At 37.8% G+C, this 18868-nt stretch overlaps 1 protein-coding gene across 1 annotated transcript in view; it reads right to left on the minus strand.

The window, feature by feature from the left end:
- DMXL1 (Dmx like 1) overlaps positions 1 to 17809 on the minus strand; it is a 75327-nt gene extending 57518 nt beyond the window's left edge. Inside the window, exons 1-5 of the mRNA XM_057416677.1 lie at positions 17636 to 17809; positions 8806 to 8931; positions 4230 to 4307; positions 2216 to 2294; positions 1487 to 1619 (exon numbers count right to left, since the gene is read on the minus strand). Of these exons, the coding sequence (XP_057272660.1) occupies positions 1487 to 1619; positions 2216 to 2294; positions 4230 to 4307; positions 8806 to 8931; positions 17636 to 17722 (503 nt within the window). The 5' untranslated portion in view covers positions 17723 to 17809. The remainder of the gene's footprint in view (positions 1 to 1486; positions 1620 to 2215; positions 2295 to 4229; positions 4308 to 8805; positions 8932 to 17635) is intronic.
- Positions 17810 to 18868: the final 1059 nt, after the last annotated feature.

An 18868-nucleotide genomic window follows, 5' to 3' on the forward strand; every position in this document is an offset into this window, starting at 1 on the left:
GAATGCCTCCTTCAGACATCACAAGTTACTCTGGCAAAGGCTAGTACTGCAAAATCACAACCCTGGAAACTCTTTCCTTAAGAAAAACCCGTTCTAAATGTAACTGAACTAAAAGTGCCAGAAGACATACAGACATACAGACATAAACAGACAAAGCAAGTGCTGTTGACCCTTTACAAGAACTACTAATTCAAAGTATAAAACACTCAGTCTTCTTTCCTCCATAAAAGAGCTTAAGAGATGGAACCAGGTAGAGAGCTATGAAGCCTTCTGTAAGGTTTATGATACAGATGCAAAACATATTACTGAAGGGACAGAGGAAAGCAGTATCTGTATGATCCTGACCACTGTTATCACAGTCCCAGATTCTCACTGCATTCTATCTACAGGCTGACTCCTCCTCTATTAGGCTGAGAGATGACAGTCCAAAGGAGACTCAATAAACTGAGTAAGTCTTCAACTTCTTTTAGTTAGAAAGTTCACTGTACTCAAAGGAGATCTTTTCAGCTGTCATCTGGATGATCTTGGGATTTAAAACACATCCTATGTAAATGTTAACGTACACAGAAAAAGCAACAACCAAAGGATTACAAAAAGATGCTCTGGCTTCAGTGGTTTTGCTTTGGTTAGTTTTTTTTGGGGGGGTGGGAGGGGTGGAGTGTGGTGTTGGTTTTGGGGTTTGCTATTTTGGTTTTTTTTTTGCTTGATTTTTTTTTAGGTACATCCAGAGAACTGCATGACCAATGCTAAGTGCTTCATAAAGAATAATTTCAAGTAAGGATTGCCCCCCAGCCAGTCACATTGGGAGATTTCTTCAGGAGACTGCCATAAAGAACAGTGATGTGAAGAAGAGTGCATCTGATGTATTAGGAAAGTCTTCCTATGGCAGGAAGGACAGTGATTTAAATTCTTATAAAGTACTAAATTAAAACTCTTCGGAATATACCAATACAGAGACACAAAGATTAAAATCAACATGCATACAAAAAGAGCATTCAAAAGTGCAGTAAAGCAAAATGCATCCATCTTTGCATGACAGTTCCAAATACGCAGAATAAACACAGAAAAAGTAAAATATATATGTAAGGGGAGAGATACGTGAGAAAGAAAGGTGCATTACACTGGACATAGAAGGAAGGTTCTTTTAATCAGTCCTGCAAGCATAATAATTTTGCAATATGCAGCTTTCGCTTTACATCTTGTACATGAAACAAAGCCTATGGGGACAATAGCAGCCTTCCCTCAGTATTTTACTAGTGTTTCAGTGTAACTGAAGAACTGCCTAAGAACATAAATTATCCACAAAACTAGTTGAAAGGAAAGAAATGTTATGTATTCAAGAGCAATATGATTCAAGTTTATCACTATAATATCTATTAAGTAACAGTATACAAAGGGATTCAACCGAACAACATTAAATATTTCATTTGAAAGGCAAAAATCAGCAAGAAAAAAGGAATTACATGTCTTTAAAGAAGTTGCTTACTTGCACTGCCAGATACACCTCCATTCACCAAGTCCAGTATCTGTTCTTTCAGTATTGTCATTGTCAGAAGGGTTTTCCAAAGGAACATTGGACCAAAGCTGAAGACAGCTGGAACCAGTTAAAAGGCGAGTACCTAAATGAAATGTTTTTAACAATGTAACTACAAGATAAGTAGGAAAATACAGATTTCCATGAAGGAAGAGGAAAACAAGCAGTCTTTCAAAGCTGAAACTGCAGAACAAAACACACCAGATATTAGTAACTTTTGTATAGTAAAGTTACTGTAATAGCAGTGTGCCTTTTACACATTCCTCTAACCAGTATAGATTGGTTCAACCTTGTAAGAAGATATCCTCATGTAAGACATTTTGATTTGAGCACCTACAGTTCAAAATGTGAAAATTAAATAAATTTTCAAAGTAGCTATTCTCTATATGAAACACCTAGAACTATTGTAGACATCACTCTTTCACAAAAAATACTTCACTACTTAAACCACGTTTTTAAACACTAGGTACTGATGAGATTAGGATAATCAAGACCTTACAGAAGCACTTAATACTTTGGCTTTCCTGTAACAAAAAACAAAAGGTAGATTTCACTCAATTATTTTGTTTTGTCTTAGAATTATAGAGAACACCAATCTTTACTTGTACCCAAAAGACAGTGAAATTTAAATAAAAAATTAGTTGCTATATCAAGTACATATTTCTTTTATTCAATTCTCACCTGTAGGATCCCATGTTAGATTATGTGCTACGGCTTCCAGTAAGATTTGAGCATTCTTCTGCCACTGATAATGTAACGTCTGAAATGTTAAGCATTCACAAACATTAATATGAAAACACTTTCTTCCCTTCCCTTTTTATAATAGTACATCTCCACTGCATCCTCCAATTTTTAGGAAGGATGTGTTTAAAATAAATTACTGATTATCTAATAAAAATTGATTACTTCTGATTTCTAAATGAAGCAGCTTTCCATTAATCTGACCATAAAAATAGAAGTTTCTAACTTCTTATTTGAAAAATATAGCTAAAAAAAAAAATCAGTATGTAAAATCATCACCAGAATCTGAGATTTTTAAGAGGAAATCTGTTGTGTTTTTCTTTTTTAAAAAAGAAATGATCAAAAATTAAGTACACTAAATACACTTGATGTTTGATACCAGCAGTATTGTCGAATTAAAGGATTTCGGTAAGGTCAAGATAACATATGATACTTCCCTCCCCCCTTCTTTTTCAATATACAACAGGACAGTCTACTATTTACAGATTTTGCATCATTCCTTCATTCACTGGAACAAGCTGAGGATTAAATTCACAAAATATTTATCTGGTCTGTTTTCATAATAGATTGCAAAGATTTGATGCCTTGAATTATAAGAGAAACTGAAATCATTACTGGAAATAATAAGAAGAGCCAAAATGTTTTTTTTTTCTTAATTCACAAATGCAGACATTTTTAAAGTAATCGTCCCCCACTCCAAAAATATCAAACCAAGAGATGTAAAAGTTAAAATATAACAACAGTAATAACTACCTTCAGATAAGATCCTGGACATTCTAGTAACTGGAAGACACAGACAACTTTACAACAGTCTAAATCTGTTGGAAATTACTGCATAGAGGTTAACTGTGAGAATGAAGTAAAAGAGTACTTCTTCAATTATAAATATTTAAAAGCAAATAATGGGTGGAGAGTGCTTCCCCTACTGCTTACAGTTACTACACTAACATCAAAGTTCAAAGATAAGTGTAGTTTACCAGTAGAGAAAAACATTCAGTGTGGATGCAGTGGCGCCAATGATAAAAAGAGAGAATAGTACTCCTGAAAATTTCATATGAGCATAGGTTGTCACATTCAACCATTATTTTATTCCACTGCTTTCCAGTGGTACAAATTATTACATCTATTCAATACCACCTTTTTAATTAATATACAAAATACCACTGGTTTACAGGTACACCAGGAACCATATGACTGAGCTATAGTTACTATAGAGAAGGGAATCTACTATAAGCCTCCATAAACAATTTATTAGTACAAAAGGAGACACCAAACATGGGAAGGGGTCAACTATCAAAGCTCTCCTATCATCAAACTGACTTTAATTAGACTCCAACACTTCTAATTATTAAGAGTAATCCTTTCCCTGTAAGCAGCATGGTTGAAGAATTTGCTTTAAATCAAACTATTAGCCAGAAATCAAGATTCTGGCCACTAATTTACTAAACTACTGTCACTGAAACTAAGCCATACAATCAAGAGAAAAAACACTATTCTCACTCACTACTATAATACTGAAGTATAAGCAAGCATTTGGTCATATATTCTAAAAAAAAAAACCATAGAATTTTTGAAACTGTTACAGATTTGATTAAAATCATGCAGTTTCATAAACCAAAGTTAAAATAAGGACTGTAAAACACATCAGGCTACACAGGATGGTTCAAAAAGTGCCCATCTTTTTAGGCTCTGGAATATTTCAGTTATGAATTATAGGATTAGATAAATCTGCAGTAGTATCAAGCATTACAGAAAAATCTATTTCTTTAAAGAACATTTCAAATAACATGTCTCTGTCTCTCTCCTATAATTTTTACTTTCCAAGGGCCACCTTACCTTTCAATTTTATTCTAGCATTACAAGACATCAAACGAATCTTCAGCTTTAAAGTAAACCAGAAAAAAATAAGGCTTCATAACTAAGTAAATTAATTAATAAGTGATGAGTTACTTACATTACGATGACCACTGTTCTGCTTCACCAGGCTAACTGGCTCAAAGATACAAATCACTTCTCCATAAGAAGCAGCAATCTAAAACAGATTCATATTTATATGTATATATACAAACAGAGAAAAAATAAACCATAGAACAAACAAGAATGTACTGCAAATTGTTGATTCTACTCTTAACCCTCCTTTTAAATATATCTGAAGCTCACATCCACACTCCCTTGTATTGGTGATAAAAATACAATTCTTTATTTACACTTTAGTTCTGATGGACTACTGAGAGTAAATATGAGCATTTATTTTTTTTACTTTTTCAGTTAGATCTACTATCAATGTTATTTCTACATTTAATTAAGTAAACAATCAAAGGAGTCTGCAAAGTTCACATTCTCAAAAATGGAATCAACATTGATTTAGGGTACTTTTGTTCCCTGGCCTGAGAACATGCTACATTATAAAAAGTTCATTCAAAAGACTCAAGCTATGCAAGCTAAGCACCCAATGCAGAAAGCTGCAGAACACTGAAAAGCAGGAGAACTACTGAATGCCAACCAAAATACTTCAAAAAAAGTTGCAGCATGGTCAGCTTTAATTGGTATTTCAAAGTCTTATTCCACCAGTGGTATCAGTCACCGAAAAGCTGCATTAAGAGAAAATTAAGAGTATTTTATCTTAAGATATCTGTATAAAAAGCAAGCTTGAAAGAAAGGTCAAAACAGTCCAAGTGAATCTTAAAGACCACAATACTGTCATACCTAAGTTATTATTTATGGATCCATTAACTACAGATGTACATGATCTGTATAAATGTACAGATCCATACAGAGTATCCTAAAATCCATAGATCTGTAGCTTCAAGAGAAATCCTCTGCATTAAAATTATAGTTAAATAAATTTCTATCACAGTAACAACCTAAACACCAGCATGACCCAAAAATGCCAAGAATAACTGTCATAATTGCAAAATGCCTGAAGAAACTTTTACTTTACATCTCAGACTAATACTTGCCCTCTCTAATTCTCTTTAACTACCTCATTTTTCTGATAATTCTATGCCACATCCCAAGAGCAAGGAGTTTACGTAAACTCATATTGATTAGATTTTTACTTTCTTCCAAGCATGGAGAGTTCTTCAGTTTTTATTGTTAAGTGGGTTTTTAACACAAACTAACATTAGCCTGCCAAAGCGCTAAACAAGTGGTATCCAGAGCATCAGCTACCCTCTGAATGTTTCCACAGGCTTCCACAATGATACAGTTACTCAAGCCTGCCCTCATTGAGCAGCATGCTGCCAAAAAGAATAATGCAAATTTGTGTGTTGAAGAAATTGCCAAACTACCTGCAGCAGGTTGCCCAGTGACACTGTAGCTGCCCCAGTCCCGGCAGTGTTTGGGATTGCGTTGAATGGGGCTTTAAGCAACATGATTTATAGCAGAGTGGGACTAGATCATCTTTAAAGGTCCATTTCAACCCAAAATATTTGATGACCAATTCTTGCACCACTGTACGAGTCCTAGGGTCAATAACATTGCCCACCCTCACCACTCTGTCCAAATCAGGAATTTAACTAGCAGCTTCAGGTTCTTATTTCATAAAGCTTTAGTATAATGCAAATAATTTCTTGATACACTTACTGTTTTTCCCCACTAGGCCCCAGCATAGCACAGAAACCCTCAAAATTTTTCATTCATCGAAATATCTGTAACTCATAGTAAGTTACGTTATTACTCACTATTGAACAGTGGAAAAATCAATCACAGTTCCTTAGAAAAGGACTACAGACTGTCTACTAAAAAACCAAACAACAAAACCCCACCAACTACAACAAAACACACAGAACAGAAAGAAAACCCAAAGAAAAACAAGCAAAAACCCAGAAACACAGAACAAAAAAAATCCCCTGTAGAATAGTTAATGAAATTTTAAACCCTGGATTGAAAGCTGAGCTTTCATATTCAAAATAATTAGTATTTCTGAAAAAAAAAACACAACAAAAAACCAACCAAGTCTCTATTTAAAAATGTATTATTTAGCAAGCTTACTGGTTTTACCTACCAACTTTATACAGGTATCCTATTAGCATGAAATTTTTAATTAGTACCTACATTTTCCTTCGACATTAGTAAAATAGTTTGTTCCATAAAGAAAACACTTTATATACATAGTAACACTGATGTCACCAGTCAAATACAATCAACTTTTATTAAACATTTCAGATTATCTGAAGGACCACATTCTTGCACCCCTTAGCTATTTCTACAAGCCAAACCATGAAAACAATGAAAGTTTTGTCAGGTTATGATTAAAAGTTCTGACCTTCATTCTTATGTTCACTAGAGGAAGCACAAAGAGGCTTGTAGCTTACACTCTCTGGGAGGAGATCAAGTACTATACCCACCTACAAAGAAGTTTTCATTACCAAGCTGCCTAAAACCAGAAGCAAGAGACTGAATTCAGTGGCCTAAGATTAAATTGACCAGTTTGTGAAACTAGTCCTTGCAAACCTATGGGATGCTTTTAAAAAAGTTCATATGCATACACATATAAACACATGTAAATATAAATATATTCATACATGCATTCTTGGGATGATTAAAAGTTTTCATCCATTCCCCCCACCCACCCATCTCCTTTTTGGAGACAGATAATTAAGTTTATCTCGAAAAACAGACTGGTAAGAGAAAAGATGGCACCATTTGTCCTCCACCCTTCAAAGACAGGGGAGAGATGGGTCATACATGAACTTCTAAGCAGCTGTTACTTCAAAGTAGCTTCACAAAGCACTAGCTTCCCAATAACCTGAAATTATATTCAGTGGTCAAGAATGAAGAGAAATTAAAATGCCTTACTTTCATAACTAGAAAATGACTCATTACAATTCTGTCAACCAAAGGAAGAATGATGAAGATCATTCAAAGAGAGTAAGGCCAGCTGTCATGGAGAAAATGCTTGATAGCAGCTCTCCATAAAGGTAAAAATTAAAAGGGTACATAATTCATAAACTAGAAACTGTAACTGGACGCTTTCCAGAGAGATTCAAAATTGCAACCTAAATAAGATGCAATATTTGTATCTTATTTTGCTTCTTCCTGTAGATTTTGAACAAAGAATAATCTGAATATAAACTACAGAGAAATCTGTGTAAATATAGATGAAGCAGCTGCAAGAAAAAATTCCACCCTTGCAGCAGTGAACTAGAAATGTATTTCTTGGTCCAGTCAAGAAGCAGATTCCTAGACATTCACTACTTACTATTTTCATCACTCTGCAAATACATCTAGTTTAATTGCTAACAGCAAGCAACTTGCAGAATCAAACTGACCCCACAGGTCTAATTAAGAAACTGAAAAAAAACTGAAGTTCAGTAAGCTTGGTAGTTTGATGTATTCCCATGTGTTTACAGCTCAAGGACAGTTTGTTATTTAAATACATACAGATCCGGCATTATGCAGTCAAGATGACCTCGCAAATTTGCAGAAAATTTTTAAAATATTAACATGATCTGCATGTTCATGTAACCATCTGTTATTATACAGCCAGTGAATTAAAAAAAAACACTTTCCACTTAACAGCTGCCAATGGAGCAAGACATGCAGTCTTTATGGCTAAGAGGTACCAGAAACACAGACGAGAACATTTCCTCATTTTCATTTATGTTCTTCACTATCACTGCAAGAGTTCACCACTGAAACATTAAAACACAGGAACATAGAGTGGCTGAGGATCATCATCACAGACTTCCCATGTAACCATGAACTAGCTTTCATGCAGAGGTCCTGTCTCAAGATGGACACCAAAATCTAACCACAGCTCTCAACTCATAAAGCTTGTACTGATGTGAAGAAGGCTCACATGATCTCCTCACTAGCACAAGCTTCAAGAAAGCAACAAAGTTAAAAAAAACCTCTTACCTACCCAGACACAGTTTCTACTGAATTGAATAGCTTAATCACACTGTAACATCCTAATGGACAGAGCTACCTGGTTATATATTTGCTACTGTGACAGAATTATTATGAAAGATCTCTGCAAAAAGGACTTGAACGCTAAGAGGGTCTAAAATACAACATTTCTGGTTGTTTTCCTATGTAAGAAAAAGAAAAGCTGAGAAATCAAGGAAGCAAAACCCTGTCAAAGAGCAATTTTAGAGCCTTTATAATTGCTTGAAAAGGATGTCAGTTTTCTAGATGATCTAAAAGTGATTTTTGTGGAAGCACTCTCTACTGCCAGGCACTAACATGTCAAAGCACATCAATGATACACCCCGTAGCATGAAGCTCTAGTGAAAAAATTACTTTTGCTTCCACCTTATTCATCTTTTAGCCAAATCCTTGGAATCTCCTCTTTGCAGCCCTGTGCACATCTCTATCTTCCTGTACAGCCCTACATACCTTCTACAATCTTATTATCCATGCTTACTATTTCACATGCACTGTGCTGCTTACCGAAAAGACATGAAGCAATCAGCATTTCACTATTCACTCCTGTGTATTTGCCTTAACTTGCAAGCATCTACACTCTTGAGAAGGTGCTTAACATGACATTGCCAGAACATTATTAGAAACACTGCTCTACGTACCTTCCCCTGTTGCATTGAACAGTCCACACATCCCACCTGTATGTTTCCATGTTTTGCACCAGGGATTATCTGTAATCTTTCAAAGTCAGTCCCCAGTACCACAATATCACATCCTGATGCGTATGCCTAAAAAAAAGAAAAACAAGAATTAAGTAAAACTTTAGCTACTGTCAGCTTATTGGTGAAGTATGAAAAGGTATAGCCCACATATCCCACAGTTAGAGAAAGATAAAAGGGTCAAAAATGCCATTTTAGTTGGCCAAGAGATTCAAGAGCAGAACAGTCTCACAAAAACTGCAGACGGAAGACTTCTGTTTACTGACACAAATGATTCTGCCTTACAGCTAACCCTACCATTTCTAGTATAGTAAATAAAAACACTTTTGACTTGAAAAAAAGGCAGTAAAATGGAATGCTAGATTTGCAGAACTGAAATCTGATGATCATGCTTTCATGTGTAAGAGTATTTTCACCAAGACTGACCTAGACTATCATACCATTACATACCTTAAAATAAATTCAATAAAAACTATGGAGATTTTGGTCCAAAGACAATTTTCCCCACAAAAAGGTTCAGAGACATTTCACAAAACAGTCTTACTCGGAATACTCTGACTACTATTCCCAGCCAATATTCAGTTACTGCTTTCCAACCAGCAGACCACCAGCTGTCCTTAAAATAACCTGATAATTGGAAATGCTGTCTCTAATGCCTTTGCAGACTGAATATAACCATCAATTTATTAATGACCATTTATTACTGCTCAGGTTTTTGAGCCCCTTCCTATTCTGTCCCCCCTTCAGCTTCAAGAAGTGGTTCAAGCAGTGTAATTGCTTCTGTCAAAAGAACAGCATCTTAATTGCAGGTTCCAAAGCAGTCTAATTTCAAACTAATTTGAAAAGAGGAGATTGAGTAGTTTTTGTTCAAGTGTTGAAGTGACTATTTTAGTATCACAATAACATGAACTCTGGACCTGTTCTTCACAGAACATTTTTTTCTTTAGTTAAAAACCATCTTAACTGGTGACTCACTGATTAAGTTCACAGTCCACCAGACAAAGATTATTCAGAAGTATCATATGTATAATTTTTCCCACAGCCATCTTGTGGAAGTCAGTGTTCCACACGGAGGCAGTTTCAAGTAAAAAAAGAAGGAAGAAAAAAAGAATAAAATAGAAAGTACTTCACTTTAAAGAGGTAACTTTGCTTTACTAAAAATGTCTTTAAAAGACTGAAGTGTCAAAGACTGTAGGAAGCCTACCTGTTCTTCTGCAGAGGCCCTGTAGGCCTCATCAGATCTTTAGACTTACTCAATTTCTCCCATCAGGTTCTCTCCACTTCTCAATTCACAGGCAAGCCTGAGAGCACATAGCATCACAACACTACAAATATTTCCACCACAGTGAGCAAGAACTAGCATATAAAGTAATACACACTGGCAGCAGTGATCCTGAAATTCAAAAATTAACAATTTCAATGTGATCAAGAGCTCAACCGACTTCAACACATAAAATGTCCTGAGAACACTTGGCATTTTGCACTGGAAGAACTCTAAAGTAATAATCAAACACTACACATTGAAGTCTCTAGAAACTGGTATATCAGAAGGCTGTCTCCTGCTAACCCAGGCTATGCTGGACAGCAGTAGCTCAGAGGTATGCAAACATTCTAGATCTGCTGTTTCCTAAAAATGTCCCTTTATGAATATAACTCTTGTTCAAGAGCTATATAGCTCCTCCTTCCTTTTGTTATGCTTAAACATGGCTATTATTTTACTTTTAATACTTATTTCTTGCTCAACTTCATATATTGTGTGTTTAAAAAAGAAGACTCGCGAATTGGGGATAAACTTTCTGAAGTTGGGGAATATCTTCTCATCCTAGCAGCTCTCAGTTCTAACAATTATAAACAGACTTGTGAGAATCCAGACTAGAGTGACAACAGAAACAGTGCCCTTATAAAATCTTATTCCTGGAAGAAAAATATAGTCTTTCCATCCTCTCATTCTGGTAATTCTCAACATTTCCTGAAAAAAAAAAAAAAAAGAGTCACCCTTGGTCACACTGATTTCCCAATCCTCAGTAAGCTACAAAACCACTGACTAGCACTTAAAACTGCAGAGATGATCCATCCCCAAAGAGCTAAAAAGGGGAAGAAAGGGGAGATTGGGGGGGCGGGGGGGGAAGGCATTCTCAAAGAGCTTCCAAATATAACTACAGGCAAGCAGAAGGATGACGACTTGGAGGTTATTTTTGAGGTTTAGCCAATGTTTGCCTGCAGGAGAATTACAATTTCAAAGACAAACAGCAAGGGATGCAGAGGGGAAGGAAGCTGTGTATTTCAAAGAACAGAAGTTTCTGAATAGAAAGTAACTAGGCCGTCTGGCATATATGAAACTGCAAAAAGCTCCCTTTTCTACTGTTGCCTACCATCCCAATCCCATTACACCTCCCACTGACCAGACATTTCAGGAGGGAAGCTTGAGAGTTCCCCTTTTCCTAAGGCCTGCTTTGGTTCTCTGCTGTCCCCCTGCAACTCATCCATTAGACTGTCTCTGTGTAGCAAAGTCACATTTTCATATGCTCTCTCTGGAACCCAGACTCCAGTTCTGAATGAGATTTCTAAGCAACTGTGTTCTATAAAAGTATTTCTCAAAGACAAGAGCACAAAACTAACTACTGGACTAGCTAAAAATTTAGTTTTTTCCACCTCAGAAAATCACGTGGTATTTTAGCATAGTACAATGGAAGTCAGTACTCAGGAAAAAAGGATACTTTCTAGATTCTAACATCTCTTAGATACAACAAAAATCAATTCTGCCTGTTGGTCAACTTTATCTTTTCACTGCATGACTTGTCCACAATTGGTCATATGTCACTCATTTTCATTTTGACAGAAGCCATGGAAATTAAGCCAAAAGGTAATTCAAGTGTTCTATAACATGTAGGGCAAGGAGCAATTTCAGAATATAAGCATTTCTTGTATCCATACTTGGGTCTACGCTACCCAGCCCTTGGGAGTTATGGGAAGGGGGACGCAAAATGCTGCCATACACTTCAACTAGGAAAGAATTCCTAAATAATAGTAATTAAAAGAAATAATTAATAAAACCTCAATGCCTTTTTAAAGCAAGCAGAGCCTCCAAGTCTGATTTTAGCAAGCCATAAAAGTCTTTCACCTTAAGAATGCCCTAATATATTTACAAGAAAGTTGTCTTTGCACAAGGGGACAAGCAGGTAATGTTGACATTATCATGCTCTTGGAATGTTTATTAAACAATGATTTGTTCTTCTGGTAGACAAATAAGATTGAACTAGTTCAAGCTGCATGGACACAGATTTCACTAGCTGCTAACATAGCAAAACAAGCACGAAATTAGGAAGTGAAAGATTTATGAGGCCTGTGAAAGTAAATGTGATTTTGCATACAATACTGTTTCCACAAAATTTCTACCTGTTATTTTAACCAGATTTCAGCTCCTATTTCTAAAATAATACTTCTTTCCCAAAGATTATCAGATATTTTTACAATAACAGTACTTTAAAACAACGTTAGTTTTAACAAAGTACTACAGACATTTATATGAACTATTTTAATTTATTTCTGAACTGAAAGCCTGAAATACACAACTTAAAAACAGAGAACAGTACTGGCAAATCACTATTCTCAAGAGAAGAAAACCAAATGAGCAGAGGTCTTGACCTCTTATATAGCACAGCACCTCTAAAACTATTTTGCTTTTATCAACCCTCTAAACATTTCTTCTATGTACTGACATACAAAGTTTTTGCTGTAATTTCTGCTACAGCTATGTAAGGACTGATGCATTATCTTGTACAACTTGCACAAATTTCATTTAACCTACATCTCTCACATAAAGTGCACAACTGCCATAAATTAGCAGCTATTAACCACAGGTGAATGCACTAGTATGTGTGTGCACATATGCATTTATAAAGTAATATATATAGTAGTACATGCAAACATATATGGGATGAACATACAGACTAAAAAGCCAACCTAGAATGCTGTGCTGAGGTCAAGGTAAATCAGAACCTCCTAGCAGAAACAGACTAAGGGACCACACAGCAGCCCACGGGAATTTATTTGGAGTGCTCTCTCTCCCTGCTATAGCTATGCTGGAAGCTTTCCAATATAATGACCCACAATCGTTTGCTTCTTTTGTTCTGCAGTTGATTTTGTTACTGTATCAAAGGTAATTCTCAAGCCACATCAATGCCATTTTTATGGCTGATGGCTTTCAAGGGTTCTTATGTCCCTTGCAAATGAAATGAAGCAAGTCCCAAAGGTCAGGATGCCACAGCTCACAACCAAATTGACCAACTAAAAAGATTTTATCAAGAAACATTTGATGTCCCTACTCATTGCAGGGGGGTTGGACTAAATGACCTTTGAGGGTCCCTTCCAGCCTAAACTATGATCATATCTTTAGAAAACAGTCATTTCCCATTGAAAAACAAAAACAAAATAACCAAAACCAAACAAAACACCACACACACAAAAAAAAAAAACAAACAACACAAAAACAAAGCAAGTTATTCCGAGGAGAAGCATTGCATAGGAACAAAAAACTTAATACTAGAAAACCAGAAAAAAAAACATTGTTATTAATTACATAAGGTACCTGTTTCTGCTGCTGCACTGAGCGCATACACATAATACATTCTCAGTCTGTGATGACTAAATACTGGTTATATGCAATAAAAATAGGCACAGGTGGGAGAAAAGTACTTCCTTGTGTCTCACTTCTCCTATTTTTCCCCTTCTTCTCATTCCTTCCGCTTTTAAGAACAATTTACAACAAAGGTCATTCTTAAGAAAAGTGAAGATAAAATTTAAAGGCAAACAAATCTATCAAGCAGGTGATACTGCAGTATCATCTGTATTTTATTCCTTTGCATAGAACGGTCAAAATCAAAAAAGATAGTCACCACGAGCCATATCTGAATTACCCTAGTTCAAAAACAAACAACCAACCCACCACCAAAAAAAAAGTCTCACCTGTGCAGATAAAAATTTGCACTAATCTTTTTAGCATGGTCTCACCTCCACCCCCATTATTAGGTTAGTGTAAGCTTTGATATAAGTATTATATTTAAATATCTTATTTTTTAAAATCTTTCATTACGAAGATTAAATTTAAATAAATACTCTTCCATCATGGGGGGGGGAGACGGACGGACGGACGACAAAACAACAAAATGAAAAAAACCAACAAAATAAAAAAAAAAAAAACAAAAAACGACCTACAACCAAACTTTCTTATCTATCAAAAGTACTTGAACTAATGTACCTCTATAAGTGGCAAATTCATAGGCCATGCACGTAAAATCAAGTCTCACAGAAACTCCACTTTTCATTGAAGTGCAAAGAGGGCTTTTTTGGATTTAGTTTTTTTAGATAAATGCTGTTAAGAAATGAATTAGGTTTTTAAGTTCAGAATAGGTTAACTGGAATATGGAGGGAAAAAAATAAAAATAAAAGTTAGCTAGAAGGTTTCCTTCCCTTCTCTAAATGACAATCACAACACAGTGTAACTTCTTGAGTCTCTTATGACCAGTTAATTTTGTTCACTACAGTTATCATGGAGTTCTAAATACAAAGAAAATGTTAAGTGCTTTCTAGACAGACAGCTAACAATTTTACTGAGAAACAGAATACACTTTCATTAAAAAAAAAAAATAGAAAGCTGGAAATCTTCATATCACAACTTAATTCCTTTGGAAAATTTGGTGTGATCTTGACCAAATTATCCAAAACATGTTTTACAAGTACTTTTCAACTCAGCATTTGGAGCTCATAGCTTCATCAATCTTACAAAGCATGTCTCAAGTCCAGGATGAGAATAATCACACAGACAGGAAATCTGTCCAGAAAAGATTCTGACTGAATTCAAATAAACCATACAATTTATCTTTCTGTCCCAAATTTTTATCCCTGCAAACCATTGCTCTTTTGTGATTTCCATTACCACTCTTTGGCCTTGTGCTTGTGCAGTTGCTCACAGTGATTTGTTTTCCCCCCCTCTTCTGACACTTGGGGCAGAAAAAAGAAATAAATTAAATATTGCAGAAGCAGAAATGAACAAGCAAAAATGAACAAAACCAGGCAATCACAAAAATGGTAACAGTGCTTGTTATCCAGTAACTTGAATACAGCTTCATTAATAACGACTACAGCAGTATCCTACATGATGACCTCCATTAAACTCAAATATTTCAGACCTGGAAAAAAGCACCCAAAATTAAAGTAAAGGATGTATTCCACTGCTGACAAGCACAGAGTAAATGGAACAACTAACTTTCAGGAGAAGCATACAGATTTAACAAACATCTGAATCCTGATTTCTGAGGGCCGAGTTCTCATTCAGTGTACCACACGTTATTACCACCTGCTGTCAGCAGATAAACAGGCATGCTTCTTGTGATATCTTGATGCTTATGAGCCTTCTTCTATATATAAATAAAACACACGTCAAACACTCTTTTTATCAGTGCTCTCTCCAATGAAGCTCATGCTCCACTTGACACTTCACATCCTAAAAAAAGAAGGCCAGAACAACAAACCTGCATACCACTAGCGCAAGTATCTCAAATACCATCTTAAAACAGCATGTATTCAAAAAAGTGCATGCAATTTAGTGGGTACATGCATTTTTTACTAGTTTTGCTTCCAATTTTTCTGAGTTTAGGAGAAAAATCTGTTGATTATAGCTTAAACATCTAACATTTAAAACTTTTCACCTTAAATATTCAATACAGCATATCAGATAATATTCTGAAGCATACTGTAGCCAAAAGAAAAAAAAATACTTAAAAAAACAAGGTATTAAAGAGCAAGTTCTCTTGTCACACAAAGACAACTCACCCCACCTGTACAGTACATAACCCTGAAATATCAACTCCTATGAGTTCTCAGCCACAAAAAATGGAAGCATAGAAGTTTCGTGAAACATGGTTTGGTTTTTTTTTTTTCTTCCATTTGTAACATATCATCCAACAGTATTTACACTTATTAATGCTTATTCATGACTTCAGATATGGGAAAACAATTGACCTTTTTTCTTATTGGATTTTCTAAGGGTTAAGACCACCATTTCTTTCCAAAAAGGCAGAAATTGCCTTTAGTACCTTCATTTCTTAATCCTCTAAGCAATTTCATGAGCTCAATATGGCACTGTAAAATGAGTAACAGCAACAACAAAAACAACAAAAAAAAACCAAACAAACAAAAACAAAGGAAAAAAAAAAAGGCAAAAAATCCAACCCAAATCCAAAGCTGTTGAGGATATTCCTGTCAGAAGTTTTAAATCCCCATCCTGGGAAAAAGGACAAAACAAAGGAAGATGAATGTGTCTATAGGAAATATTGTTACTCTATTTACGTCTATTTATGTCATCTTGCAAGACAGAGACCACAGAAACAGTTACTGAAAACTGCACTCCAATCACTCTCCTCAAAGTGAGATTCTTACTCTTCTTATCCATTGGGGAGCCTAACACTTTGAATAAGTTAGGCCATAAGAGGCAGAAAGCCCTTCAATGACATTAGTAACTCAAACTATTTCCCTCAAAACAGAATTATATCAAAGTAGAAAACTTACAAGTATATAGCTTTAAAGTTTACTAGCACTTCATTAAAGCAAACTTCCTTTTCTCATGACAAATGGTTTCCCACCACTGGTGGGCCTTTAAGATTTCTGAATACGTAAAATCATAAAGTTTTGCATAGCTGAAGTCGGAAGAATCAATTGCTGCAGTTTAAGAAATTCTCCAACACGAAGTTATGCATACAATTCACTGTCGGAAGCAAGCACATTGCCGAACGAGGCTGTAGTTAAACGGCCGCTGCAGAAGCAGCCTAACTCTTGGGAAGCAGCTCTAGGGTGCTGCGCTGTGAACGCAGACTGTAACCCACCTTCCAGCATCGACACTGCGCCGCTGCCGCAGAGCGAAGCTGCAGGTAGACACCTGATTTTAGCAACGTACAACAGATGGAACAGCAAAATAGAAGTTTAACTCCTGCATTCTATCGTTCCACAAACAAGCTCGAAACACACTACGCTGTAATTAGGGGCGACCAGAAATGGTAAGGTAAAAAATAGTCACTGTTCCTTATTTCATCCCTCTACAGACCAAAAAGGATGGCAGGAAAGGTGTATTTCAGGGGAGGATGGGGAGAAAAACACAACAGAAGTCTGTTTACAAAACAAGAGTGAAAGGGAGAAAACCAAACACTAATTGAAGGTTTTAGCCTTACTAAATACTGCGGAGCTTCTTCTCTCTTAAACGTAACTATCAGCAGGGAGTTCAGAAATGGGTTTTAAACCCGTAACACTGAGTAACACACGTATTTCAAGCTCTCCTTCAGCTAGCCGCAGGCAGGACACCAGTTACCTCTCCTGCAGAAAGCGAGCCCTGCAACTCCCCTCTGCAGCAGCAGCCGCCCCTACCGGCTGCGTTTATGTAATCTTTTATCACAGCCACCATGTTCCCGTGTTCGCAAGAACCTCGGAGCGGCACGGCACAGCCGGGCCCTGCCCACGCCTCTCCCCGCTGCCCAGGCAGCGAGGCCGCCCCGCACGGCGCAGCACGGCCCTCACCGCCGCGCTCAGCAAAGTTGTACGGGGCCCCAGGCAAGCTCCGGGGAGGCGTGCCGCAGGGAAGCGCTCCCACAGCGGCGGGCACTGCCGCTACCGCCCGGCGACCGTACCGAAGCCGAGCCGCCACGCTCCACTGGGGCCGGCTGCGGCCGCCACGCCTGACGCAGCCGCTTTCAGCGCCGTGTCCCTGCGGGGTGGGGGGACTCACCGTGAAGGGCTGATCATGCAAGCTGCCCACCGAGAAGCAGTAGTCGCCAGGGTTCACAGCCCCCGTCAGCACCTGGTGCAGGTTCATGGCAAGAGGCCGCCCCGGCCCCCGCCGCTCAGCCTTGATTAGTCCCTCGGGCGCCGAGGAGGCGGCGGCCGCGCAGCCCGGGGGGCGTGGCCTGCTCGCGCATGTCTGCAGAGGCCGGGAGCGGGGGCCGCTCGTTGGGCCCGGTGTGGGGCGCAGTGAGGAGTGTGTCTTTCGTGTTAAGCTAGCCCCACAAGATGCCACCTTGCGCTGACGGCGACGGGAGTGGCGTGGCTGGGGCCGGGCCGGGCCGGGCCGGGCCGAGCCGAGCCGAGCCGAGCCGAGCCGAGCATGAGCTGAGCTTAATTGATCTGACAGAAGGGGACGCCAAACGTGTCCAGCCGGCCGCTCCATCCCGCTGAAGTAGGAACCGAGTAGGTAGCCCTTGCAAGAGACAACGTTCCCGAACATGTCCCCTTCTAACTCGCGTTACTTCACAGGTGGAGGGACTCAGCCCCCGACTGTCCACAGGACGTGACAGGAGGAAGTGTCTGGCAAACGGAAATGTGGTTCTCCGAGACTTGGGACACGAAGAGGACATTTTCCTGGGACACCAGATCAGCTGTAGGCAGACGGGTTTTTGACCTTCCTCACGACATGGGGAAAAAGGAAGTGAGAGCCATCTAGGATGGGTGTTGCTTTACACACAATTTAAGAGTAGGATTAATGGAGGCTGGTTTGTTCCAACAACACCAAAGGTCAAGACATAAAGTCAAGTTGGGCGCAAGTGCCACAGCAGAGAACCCTGCATGTCCTGATGCAGGAGGGTTTTCAGCTCCACCCTCTCAGGGCACCTTGCCATTTACATAGCTCTTCACCTGTAAAAGTACTGAAAGATTGAGGCGTCTCCTAGTTGCAAGAAAGCACAGCTACGCTGAAAGCACATTATAACTTGTTACTAATTTTCACACTGTAATTAGTTTTTAGTTTTCCATCAGTTTCTTATGCAGACTTCAGCGTTTCTTGTGTTTTCCATTGTAAATTACAGCTCCTACATCCATTTGCATTTTTACATTATCCAGATATTGGATATTAGAGCTGCTTTCTGCCCACCAGCTGTTCCGAGAAATAACACAAAATCAAAATAGTTTCATGATGTACAGGCATAACTTTCTGTATCACATCCCACAGTATTTATAAGGTGATACC

This window comes from Pezoporus wallicus, unplaced genomic scaffold (genome assembly GCF_028554395.1).
Source record: "Pezoporus wallicus isolate ANWC-B61680 ecotype Strahan unplaced genomic scaffold, APGP_CSIRO_Pwel_v1 contig_3019, whole genome shotgun sequence".
Classification (NCBI taxonomy): domain Eukaryota; kingdom Metazoa; phylum Chordata; class Aves; order Psittaciformes; family Psittacidae; genus Pezoporus; species Pezoporus wallicus.